Source organism: Tetrao urogallus, assembly GCF_951394365.1.
Source record: "Tetrao urogallus genome assembly, chromosome: 3".
Classification (NCBI taxonomy): Eukaryota; Metazoa; Chordata; class Aves; order Galliformes; family Phasianidae; genus Tetrao; species Tetrao urogallus.
In genome coordinates this window covers 45,139,800-45,152,093 of record NC_136815.1, presented here as the reverse complement: position 1 = coordinate 45,152,093, position 12,294 = coordinate 45,139,800, and the positions used below count along the sequence as shown (strand labels likewise).

The 12,294-nt window shown below is 37.5% G+C and overlaps 1 protein-coding gene across 1 annotated transcript in view; it reads left to right on the top strand.

Moving 5' to 3' along the window:
- The window catches only part of LAMA3 (laminin subunit alpha 3), a gene marked incomplete at both ends in the record, with an annotated part of 112,001 nt that extends 100,479 nt beyond the window's left edge, over positions 1-11,522 (top strand). Inside the window, 15 exons of the mRNA XM_079533015.1 lie at positions 853-972; positions 1,902-2,026; positions 2,331-2,451; positions 3,606-3,746; positions 4,488-4,618; positions 5,502-5,633; positions 6,563-6,707; positions 6,993-7,156; positions 7,564-7,753; positions 8,385-8,534; positions 9,024-9,183; positions 9,318-9,445; positions 10,648-10,741; positions 11,082-11,201; positions 11,377-11,522. Of these exons, the coding sequence (XP_079389141.1) occupies positions 853-972; positions 1,902-2,026; positions 2,331-2,451; positions 3,606-3,746; positions 4,488-4,618; positions 5,502-5,633; positions 6,563-6,707; positions 6,993-7,156; positions 7,564-7,753; positions 8,385-8,534; positions 9,024-9,183; positions 9,318-9,445; positions 10,648-10,741; positions 11,082-11,201; positions 11,377-11,522 (2,067 nt within the window). The remainder of the gene's footprint in view (positions 1-852; positions 973-1,901; positions 2,027-2,330; positions 2,452-3,605; positions 3,747-4,487; positions 4,619-5,501; positions 5,634-6,562; positions 6,708-6,992; positions 7,157-7,563; positions 7,754-8,384; positions 8,535-9,023; positions 9,184-9,317; positions 9,446-10,647; positions 10,742-11,081; positions 11,202-11,376) is intronic.
- Positions 11,523-12,294: the final 772 nt, after the last annotated feature.

Below are 12,294 nucleotides of genomic sequence, written 5' to 3'. Positions count from 1 at the left end.
CAGGAGAAAGGTTGTCATCTTCTCTGGCGTGACTTTGGAGGTGTGAACCTTCATCTTAGTTAGCCTTGCAATGGAGCAGTCAGAGTTGATGTCTGGGTATTAGGAAATCCAGAAGGATCATTGCTTTCCTCTGATGTTGTGGGCCATCATCATAAAATAGGAGGCATTACTTTCAGAGCAGCCCTAATAACTTCCATAAAGTTGCTTGAAACTGTTATCTTTGTTCAAATGGCAGATGAGTAGATTCTGCTGGGTGTTCAATTGCTGCTGAATACTGACTTTGTCAAAGCTAACTGAAAATTGTTCTAAGTAGTTCTTCTGATAGGCAGTGCACAGGATTTGGACTTGTGTGACAGAGGGAGGGTGCAACTTGAATCAAACCAGTCTCAAAATACTGAAATCCTCCAGAAGTGCAAATGCTTTTTTTCCCAAGTCTAAACTAAGGGAGAACGTAGGAAGTGACATGGTGACACCACGGTCACTTATACCTGTGAAAATTGCTGAAGAACAATAGCAATTCTGTTTATGTAATAGTATTATAGGAATGATAACTATCACTGTGATATCATTTAGTAATATCTCCACTCTGTTGAAGTAAAAAGAAAATCAGTAAACATTCTGAAATGAGAAAAAGTCCTCTGGAGATTTGACAGCTACATCTCGAGCTGATACTAGATCTGTTTCTAAGATTTTTTTAAGCATTCGAAATTAGTCTTCTAAGTTTTACTGTTCTTGCTTTTATGCTTTTAACCAGAATAAGATTGAATCAGCTAGATAGCTTCGTTACAATAATTCATGTGACACTGACATAAATATGAAATGTTGAGCAGTTTGTGCTTTTTCTTGCTGCAGGATCAGTACATCAGTGTGCTTATTAAAAATGGCCATCCGGTTTTTAGATACAAAATTGACTCTGAGCTTCCAAAAGAAATAGAAAACAATGTGACTTTAAATGATGGGACATATAAACAAGTAAGTCATTTTAAACAACTGATTGATTGCTGTTTGTGGGAATATAAATTTTCTTGAAGCTAAACCTTCTGTTGTAAAGATTTGTTGTGAAGTTTTTGTGTTGAGGATTAGTTTGGATGCAAGCCTTCACTATTTGCTGTTATGTTTATCTGTGAGTAAATTTAGTTTTAATAAAGCAGTTTCCAAAGGATCAAGCCCTTTGTGACAGAACATTGTTTTATGTGAAGAGATCTGTGATCACTGTACATACCAACATTATTTTAAAACTTAAGTTCATGCTTTTTACCATATAAAGGTGTATTTCTTCAGAGGTTACTTAACAGTAACAGAGGTTACTTTTTCAAAGTCTTTGTGTTGTTGCTGACTTATTTAGCTTCAGTTTGGCTGTTTTGTACAGCTACTAACATGAAATCCTAAAGACATTGTTAAAATCTCTGATTGCTATTTTGATTAGTTCTCCCTCTTCCCCTTCTTACATTTCCAACTAAGTAGTGTAGGCTGCAGTGACTGCTGGAAGAAGTCTTTATGCTGCTCTGGGCTAAGTTGCCTCCAGTCAGCTGACTGATTCAGCCTTTGCAGGAGGCAGCAGCTCCTGAATCTTCAACTGCAAGTGGAAGGCGATGTTTGAACGTTTAGGAACTTTGTCCTAAAAATTCACCTCATCTAAGTACAATAAACTTCACCTCTTATTTGAATAGTCAAGCATTTTGTGTAGATGTTTGCTTTGACTAAGTTCCTAAATTTTGCCAAGTACCTTTGAACTAGTGCTGCTATTCTGGTTCAGAGCATTAGTAAACAAGAGGAGGAAAAAAAAAATAATGTGTCCTACTCTTTAAATGTAATCTGCTATATCTTGCTCTTCTAATGTAATATGCTTAATAATTTTGTTCCTAGTAAGTGAAGTAATTCTCATTGTTCACGTATTTCAGATTAGAATATTGATTGCCCGAAATAAGAATATTGTTTATGTCAGCTCTGATATTACAGCCAACGTTAAAGTCTTTGATTTCACTAAATATTATCTCGGTGGCATTCCATCTTCTCTAAGGAAACGGTGAGTAGCTATAAAAAGACTGTAGCACTTCGTGTGGTAAGTCCATCTAAACTCTTTCCTTAGGCAAGTTCTTTCGTGCTCTGTATTATGTATCACAATCATAATCTGTGATTTTTGGCTAATGGTGAGTTTGAGTGTGCCCTGTGGAGCAGGTTTGATCAGTATGAAGTATGTTTGTGCAATACAGATTGCTCGTTTTATTTTTCTACTTCTTATATTGCCAGCATTTACCGGTTGTTATACTGGTATCTGTTTTGAAATAGCAGTCTACTGAACTCTTTCTCCTCCCACTCCCTGAAACCAGCTTTGATATAACCGTACCTCCGTTCCGAGGCTGTATGAAGAATGTGAAAAACCCAAAAACTGCATCTGTTGTTTTTGATGAGACTGTTGGTGTCAGCAAGAAATGTTCAGATGACTGGAAGGTAAATAAAAGCATTCTTTTAAAATGTTTGGTAAAGTTCATAGATTCTGGTTTGTCTGTAAAACCTGGGCATTGTCTTGTTCAAATCAAAAACTGCCCTTGGTTATCATGTGATGGCCAAGAAAGAAGCCAACAGTAGTGTGAAGATACAAAGAGAAAGGAATCTGCACTCCTGCTGTGATAGTTTGCTCCAGTACATAGTCCATCCTCTTAATACTGTATACTACTAAGAATTCATATTTACATTTGTTGGCCTCCAGTTGCTGTTACTGATTGGGCCAGAATATGTAGTCACTTAATACTACTCAGGATCTTTCTTCTCGCTGAGGTGCTTATGCTTTATAATTAAGTCACATCTCAATCTTTCTCCTTGACAGAGCTAAGCTTCCACTGCAATCTCACATAAAAAAAAGCAATTGCTCCACTTACGTGTGTTGTGAAATCTCCTGTACACCCACGAGTTTTGCTACATTCCTTTTAAAATGAGACAGTGTGGCTTTTTCAGTGTTGTCTTACCCAGTGCTGCATGGAGAAATGAAAATCAACGTGTCTGCTTCTACCTATTGCTCCTTACGTGGTTTCTTTCTCCAATGGCACTGTCCCGACATTTTCATTCCCTCTGTGGAATCTAAACAACCACCATACAGGTTATTTCTCTGTGCAGAAAATCTAGCCTTATTTCTCTTTCTGAGTCTGTATAACTCCTGTATATTAACAAGTATTTTGTTAAAAAAAGGCCCAGGTATGATCTGTCCTATGACTCGCATAGCCTCAGATACTAGATCATCTACATAGCTCAATGTGTACAAACCATTCCTCCAGCTGCTCACTTTGGCATTCTCAAATGCGAAAACTTTAAAAAAAAAAAAAAAAAAAAAAAAAAAAAAAAAGCTTCCCTGTCAGTGCAGACAGTAGAGATGAACGATGTGTTATGCTCAGCTGCCCTCATCTCCCTGTAGAGCTTTGCACATCAGAGCTAATGATACTGGAATGCATTCAGTCTGTCTGTTCTATACTGGAATTTTGTGCTTGCAGTTTGCCTTGCGCGTAGTTCAGGTGGGAGCTGCTTGCAGTTATGTTGAGTAGTGCTTTTGTTGTCCTCCGTTGCCAATTCTTCATATTGGAAGGAAAAACACTGAAATTGTTCTCTTTCAGCTTGTCAGATCTGCAGCTTTTTCCAAGAAGGGCACACTGAGCCTGAGTGCAGCGAGTTTCCCATTTCCCAGAGATTTCCAAGTTGGCTTTGGCTTTCGAACAATGACATCGACTGGAACACTCTTAAGTTACAATCTATGGGTATGAAACGAGTTCAGCTTAGAATATGTACATTTTTATTTCTGGATCAGTCATGTTTGTCTGTGACCATGTCAGTTTGTCATCACTACTAAGTTTTACATAGATTCCCATATTTTAAGGCAAGAAATAGCTAGTATAAACATCTCTAGATGCTGTCATCTTGCATGTCATAGGATGGAGAAATTCATCCTGGCAATTTCTTCATTCATACAAAGCTAATTTCATGAGTAACTGATCCTTAACCTTGAGAATTCTGTATCACAGCACCCCCATCCCAATAAGGTGACTGTTGCCTAATACAGTTGGCTGGAAATATTCTGAGTAAAACTGGCCTTCTGCCCATGCAAAAATGATACTGTGATCAAATATGCAGAGGAAAAGGCTGATTTGGGCCATGACCTGTCAAAACACAGGAAGGTTCAAGCTGAAACGCCGTTCTTGCTGGCTGAAAAAGAAGATATGGAAGTACACACTTGATATTTAAGAAAAGAAAAACTGAGTCCTCTGGTATTATAAAAACAATTCAAACAAGTATTTTAAATAACTGGTTACTTAAGAGAGATTTTAAAATGTGAACTATATTCATCATAAAGAACTGGGAGTAAAATCTGGTACTAGATGACTGTGAAATGCAGTTTTTGTCTGAGAAAATAGAGACCACAGAGAACTTTATTAATGATGATATAATCGAGAACTAAAGGCATCTGCATTTAAGGATTATTTTGTGCAATTCTTTTTTAGCCTAATATTCTTACCATCTACCTGAGCCCTGGCTTTGTAAATGCAAAGATAGGAGAGAATGAAATGAAAGTGAAGAAGGAGTATGAAGATGGGTCAATGCATTATGTGACAGTAACAAGAAAAGCTGACATGTGAGTCCAGTCCTTTATCTGAGTGTTTTATGTTGTAGTTGGAGAAAGATTAAAATGTTGTCTGACTTGTAATTTGGGTATACAGGAGCAGAGCGTGCTGAAATAATGAAGCAAAAGGAGATTTTTGGACAGTGGGTGTGCATATAAGTCCCTGTGATATTTCAGCTGACGATCTGAATTCAAAGCTGATCGATATGCATGTCTGATTTATTGAGTTTTGTCTACTTGTTAAACTGGAGCTTGGAAGCTCTTCCACTTCCCCATGGCCTTTACATATGTCACTGTAAGTTAGAGGTGCATCTAATATGGGTCCAGAGAAGAAGCTAATATTGTCTGTTTTTTCAGTTGTGATCTATTTCATAGCTATCAGAAAAGTCAATTTACAGGAAAGCTCCTAAGTCTCATTGATTTCTGTGCCACACATAAAATGAAATAAGTGCTCATTACAGAGGAAAGTTTTGAATAATTGTAACTTTGGATGATTATAAATTTCAACATTATCTGTAGTTGCTGCTGCTAATGCAATTTTGATACAAAGAACAAAGAACCATTTTGATACAAAGAACAAAATCTTATCCTGTAGCTGTCAGTGAGAGTTTTCAAGAATTTCATTTGGATCAGGATTTCACTGTAGGACTGAAGGACTGAAGACAGTCCTTGCTCAATATCTACCACCAAAAAGCAGAGTAATTTCACATAAGTTAAATTCAGTGTAAGTTTTTATGGAAAGAATCCCAAAAGTAAACAAATGAAGCTCTAGTGTATTTACAATGCAATGAGAAAACACATCAGTCACATGTTTCTTTTTAAAATATATATTTCATTCAAATCCATGGATGTTTTTCTTTAGGTTTCATGCTCATTTTTCTTTGCTTTTTTTCAGAGTAAAACTGCTGGTTGATGATGATCTTGATTCAAAATCATTTGATTTTCTGAGGTCACAGACGTTCACTCAGCCTATCAGATTTGGTGGAGATGATTTTGAAGGTTGCATCTCAAATGTTTTTATAGAAAGGTATTTGGCTTGGTAGTCTTTCAGTTCCATACTTTTTTTGTCTTGTGTTCCTTTTTAAATCACCTTTTTAAAGATGCTTTCTTTCTAAATTGCTTTTCTTCTACATGTATGAAATCTTCATGAATGTTTAACTCTGCTGCCCCAGAGTATTTTCTAATCCAGACAGTATCAACTTGTAATTAAATCTGTTGTTCAGATGTAATGGAATTTTTGTCTGAAACAAGTTCAGGTTCTGCTCCCAGCTCTACCACTCTTCTCACAGAAAATGACGGGCAAGGAGTTTCACTGCATTTTCTCAATTGTAAAGTGTTTTGTAATTTAATCATCAAAGATGATCCATGTGACTTATAAAATGATAGTATTATTTAATAATATTCTTTATCCACAAAGGAAATTGGTGTCGACAGTCTTTCTGATATTTTGGCTTTAATACCAGAACTGCTTATTAAGTTGTGATGGGCCTTATGCTTTGACAGCTCTCATTACAATGTCTAATTTGCACAGGAGGGTAAATTACTGTTTCCTTTTTTTTTTCCTTGATCTGCCTGGCTATGCACATACTAACGAGTAAAATTTCATTGTCTGATCCAGAAATCAAGACTGCTTTTATTAACGTTCATTTCTGTTTAAGTAGATATCTTTTAGTACAAAAGACTGTGTTTAGAAGAGATGAGAAGGAAGCATCATAATTTGGATTATTTTTTTGTTTTGTTTTTAAGCCTGAAAGGAAATGGGCAGAAGTAGGACAAACGTGAATATTTTTTTGCAGTGTTGAATGTGAATTTTTCATCAAAAGATGAAAATTAGTGTTTTAACATCAGGTCACTGGGAATTCCATTTTGTACAGAACACAGTTTTACAGTATGTAGTTGATTACATTAGAGAAAAGGTAACCTGTGTCACAGAACGTATCGCTTTCCTCACTCTAGGACAGGTCAGCTCCCTGAAGTTCAAAATCTCATGAATTTTACTGCAAAGACTGATGTATCCCTTGGAGCTTGCCACCAGTATGAGAACCTTGAACCAATGCTGCTGAAAGAATTCAAAAATCCACTCAGGTTTAAGATGCTCAAGGTATGCCTGTTATTACTGTCATCTTCACTCTATGTTGATGCTGAGGCTCTGTCTGCACAGCCATGATTTATCGAGCCCAATATTACTGTTTGCCTTCCATCTCACTTCTGAATCAGGTTCTCTTTGTGTTGAAGTTCCACACAAAGTCTGTACTTGCTCAAGAATGAGAACAGCTTCTCTGTCATTTAGAGAAGGGCACTGACTGCCTCAGGTGGAAATTCTTGTGTAGATCGAATTTATTATTTTATGCTCATCCATAGTAAATGTTTTTATTCTGCCTCCCAGGATGAAAAATACTTTGATCGTTTGACATATTCTAATGTACAGCATGACCAGCAAAACTACACTTTACTAACTCAGTTAAATGTCAACAGTGAGGCGTATCTCCTTGGAAACACCCCCAACAGTTTTATATCCTACACGTTTTCTTCATCTGCACCTATGGACAGGTAATACATATGTTATCTCTTCACCTCCCAATACTTGAATCTTCAAAGCTGCTTGAATCTGTAAGTGCTAAAAGCCAGGATTCTTAGTCATGTTTCCATCTTTTGGCACAACAGAATAGTGATTCTAAAGGTTCAGGAAATTTTCTTTTTCCATACTTCCCCAAACTATGTAGATTGACTTGGTTATGGTGGGCAGCTATGGTGCATATTGATGCCGAGCTCTAAGCCTGAGTAAGTCAACTTTAATTCACGTTCAGAAGGTGGGCGATGCAGAACACTGTGATTCCACCCAAAATGTCTTCTGCAATTCACAAATCGAGTTTCCCTGATGCTTTTCTGATGAACAGGGAGAATACAACACCTGACAAAATAGACATATGTTTGAGTATGCTTACTTTCCACTACAGGTTACATTTTTCTGTGGATATACGAACGCGATCATCAAGAGGATTAATCATTTTTATGGAGGGAAAGTCTGAGAACTCTTACACGGCTCTCCACATTTCAAAAGGACGTTTTGTCTTTTCGCTTGGTTCTGGAAGAAGACGAATCAAAATCAAAACTAGTGTTAAATACAATGATGGACAATGGCATACTGTAAGTAGTATGACACAGAAACCACGTTAATCTATGACTAGCAGTCATGGTAGGCACAGTCTGAATTTCTAAGTTATTAGGCAGAGGCAGGGAAGAAAAAAGTGAAAGTGTTCCTTGTGGTGACCTGAAGTTAGTTCATTTGCCTCAAAGCTCATGTGACTGACAGGTCTCTGTTAGGAGAGAACTTGCAGAGACTGATGGTCACCGCATTATTTTCAGTTCAAATATTTCAACGTCTCCCATACAGATCACTAAGATGCAGAATACAGTGAGGTGTTTGGGTCAGGCAGAATTCTGATTTCAGTCACACACAGAGTGAGTGTGAAGTGACTCCATTTGCAAGCCCCAGCAAGATGACCAGAATCTGAATCTCTGACAGTCTGAATGGTTGACTTGCAAGATGCTCCTGGTTTTTAAATCATCTTGATATTCAATTGAAATATCTTATTTATCCTCTTCCATTTCTACTTTTGCTAGTTTCAGACTATCCTGAAAATATTCTCTCTATTTATACTGTATATGATTCACTTTTTAAAAGCACAGTTTTTCAGTTCCTGTTTGGTACACTAGCTCTAATGGCTTTCACTGGCATTGGGGTTTCTTATTCTATTATTTGTTGCACCCTTAAAAGGTGGTATGTGGCAGAGATGGGAAGAATGTCCTCCTGGTTGTTGATGGTCTGAGGGCTCAGCATGGAAGATTAGGAAGATTAGCAAGAGGTTCCACCACTGAAATTAAGTCACCAGTCTACCTGGGAGGGCCACCATTGCTGAAAAGACAGGTAAAGAGCTGATGCAGGCACCTCTACACACTCCCCAAGCTGTACTGATTACATGCAAGTGTTAATATGAAGGATTTCCATGTTGAAAAGCTTTAGTATACATTTCCAAGCACTGACTGAGCACCTTAATATTAGTGTGAAATGTGTGTTGTTCCTTTTACTTTAAAAATTAGACAATTAAGACAAGTTAAAATAAACAGCCTCTTAGGAAATGTTGTACTTGAGATCTGACAACTCCCGTTGTGTTGAAACATCATTAGGAAATATCTGTGCTGCAAGCAGGAGTTACATCAACTCAAATTTAGCTCTTACTGTAATGCTTAAAGCACTTTTTATTGCCAGGTGTCTTTTCACATCAGAGATGGGGTTTAGGTACCCTTTATGACAGATGGCTGTCTGTAGTCCAACAATACAAAAGATCTAATGGGTAGTCTTACTAAAAAGATGGCCATCATGCTTTGGTATTCACGTTTTGAAATATGGTTTCAGAATATACCAATGAAGAGTTTCAAGGGTTGCCTGAGAAATTTTAAGATGAATGGAAAAGTCATGAATGCACCTCAGCAAAAAAAGGATGTGCTTCCTTGCCTGGATGCTCCCATGGAGATGGGGATTCATTTCTTTAAGGAAGGAGGATACATTGCTGTTGGTAAGCTATGTAGAGATTATGATATATGGAATTATGCCTTAAATGTGTATGTATGAGTGTAGAAGGATGTTTTCTGTATGTATTTTTATGACGATTTCCAGTTTTTCTTCTACCCACTCTTTGACTCTCCACAGGTAATTTGCAAATGGGCTTAGATTTTAGGATTGTATTTGCCATTCGTCCAAGGAGTTCAACAGGTGTACTCCTCCATTCTGGAATCAAGCCAGGCAATTACTTGACTATTTACATGAAAGAAGGAAAGGTAAGAACAAGCTGCGATTCCATTACAGCTGTATTACTCTCATTCAGCAGGGAGGAGTTCTGACCTTGAACTCTGGGCTTATGTATTACGTTTGTCTCCAGGTTTAACACTGAACAACTTCCTTAGAGTGGTTTCAAATCACAGCATAGAAAATTAAGCATTTAACCTGTCTCTATGCCTACACTACCAGATTCCATTGTGTGCATGCTAGCTCACACATGTTTTCTTCACATGTCAGCAGGAGGGCACAGTCTTCATTTTCTTAGGCTTTTCTTGATACTATATAATCTAGTGGGATCATACGCTATGCAAAAACAACCAATGTCTCCCAGATTTGCTTGCAAGCTACTTCTCTAGTTGACAGGTATGTCGTAATGTTGATTTTTTTGTTTTGTTTTATTTTGGCTTTTTTTTTTTTTTTTTTGTAATGTGATGGCCTCAGAATCTGAATTTTGGACCAGAAAACCATTGTGCTTGGTTCTGTAGGGACCTCAAATAAAAAGATGTCTCTGCTCAACAGAACACAAATGCACATAGAAGCAGGGGCACCAACAGTTGTGAAGCACTTGTGGGTGAGATCAGACACTTTTTTCAGCAGTAACTTAGATTCGTGCTGGCTGTTAGCATGGACAGGATGCAATAGGAAGTAAAAACAGGTCAATGGAACACCATCAGAGGAACCTGGTAGAAAATGGATTTCAGCATATCAGCTACTTGGCCATTACCAAAAGAGAGGAAGATGTCGATGACAAATAGCCTGCTTACAGGGAATAAAGAGAAAGATGTGAGAAAACACAAGGAGATTCTTGTTGGAGATGTCATAGTAAGTAATCAGGCTGCAAGCTTCCTGAGTGAATTAATGTGAAGGTCCAGGGAAATATATTGCAGTGATTCTATCTGGAGATGTGAAGTGTGTAGGTGACTGCTTTAGGAATTGAAAAGTAGGTGTAGAAGAAAAGACTTTGATGCAGAGAGATTATTTCAAAACCATTAAAACCATTTTGTAAGATGTATTTTTGCTTTTAAAACTTGTAGAATATTTGTTCCTGAGAATCTGCTAGCAAAATTTCTGGAATACGTATACAATGACTGACTCTTAAACTAGGTGAAACCTAGCCCTCCACAAGTTCAATAAATTACTTCAACTACTGCATTTTTCTGTTCCTTTCTTTGCAGTAACTTAACCCAAAACTGTTTTACAGGTCATTGCTGCTGGAAATGGTAGAGCAGGAGAATTCCAGACATCAGTCACACCTCAGCAATCTCTGACTAATGGACAGTGGCATACAATCACAGGTACGTTGTATCACACCAGTTCTTCTGCAGCTTGGAAAGAAGGGGGGCACAGAGCGTTGCAGCCACAGATCTTAGTTAATCATTTCTTCTGTGCTTATTCTTATAGCGCTCTTAAGAACAATGTAAGTGTTTTGTGTTAATTCAAGGCTTTACATAAGAGGGCTTTTTTTGGCTGTATTTAGCCCCAGAGTACCTAAATGTGTCAATCTGACTTTGAATTGAAATGAAATCTGTTTTTCCTACAAGTTAAATTTTTTCACGCCGGTTTAAAATAGTGTCCTAGCTGGTTGGTTCTTCAATAGAGTTGAGAAAGAGCTCTCATTTACTTTTTTTTTTGCAGTCTCTCAGAAGGTGAACACTGTGCAGCTAGAAGTAGGCACGGAGAGTAACTACACCATTGGACATCCACCTTTCTCTCCTGAATATGTGCATCAGGCTCTCTACTTCGGCAAAATTCCAGGTAAATTATTGCTGCTTTGCTTTTAATGTATCTACTGGCTTTTATTCCGTTCTGAAATGAAAGTTCTGTTCGTGCATTCAGTTTTATATCATTCTCCCTCTTTTGAGAGCTTCACATTAGTTCATCTTTAAAATCCTTCTTGTTTTATTGACTTTATCCTTCTATCTCATTTTAGCAAACTTGGACTCACACTGGCTTCCCGTCAAAGATCCATTTTTTGGCTGTCTTCAGAATATTAGCATCAATGGCAAGCCTGTCTCCACCAAGAGAATTTCAGAGGTTCACGGGGCTGTGAGTTTGCGTGGGTGCCCGGCCACGTAACTTTGCTTGTACATTCATCAGGTTGGGTCTGCTGAAGTACTGTGTGAATTCATATCTTGTGGGTTCCCCTTTTGCTGCTTGCTGTGTCACAGAGTAGTTGGTAAGAAAATGAATCCTTTGGATGTGGATTGTGCCAAAGCAAATTTGAAGTATCGGCTTTGATAAACTCCCTATTAAATGTCATTGATTTCCAGGGTAATCCATCGTGTCTTTGGAAACATATGCAGAAAAAGCAATTGTATATACCCTGCTGGGTCAAATTCTGCTCTCACCCACAACAGCGTATAGTTGTGTGGAATTCCAGTGTCTTAATTTCAGGAATTTGCCTTCATGCTAAACTTGAGAGCAAATACGATCCGCCGATGTAAAGAAATTTATAAAAATAGTCTCTTTGGATTGATGAACAGAATTTTTATACAGAAATGTACATTAATGTTAAAAATAATAATATAAATGGAGTTTGAAGCACTTTAAGGAGTGAAACTCTGAGAGTTTGTTGAAATACTAGAAATTCTGGAACCAAATAAAAGTAGTATGTTCTTAAAGCCACCCATATTCTTGCCTGGTTATTTTAAATCAAGTATTTCTTCCTTTTTTCAGACACCTAAATCCAGCTTGCTTTGTACATCTGGTTTAAGGATCTGGTTTGCCTAGATAAGCAGGAGTCCATCACTGTTGCTTCTTAGAATTGTGTCACCTAAAAACCTCAGAGAATTTTTTCTTGTAAGCTTCTTAGCCAGAAGTTTCTTCCATCGATTTTCCTTCTGATTAA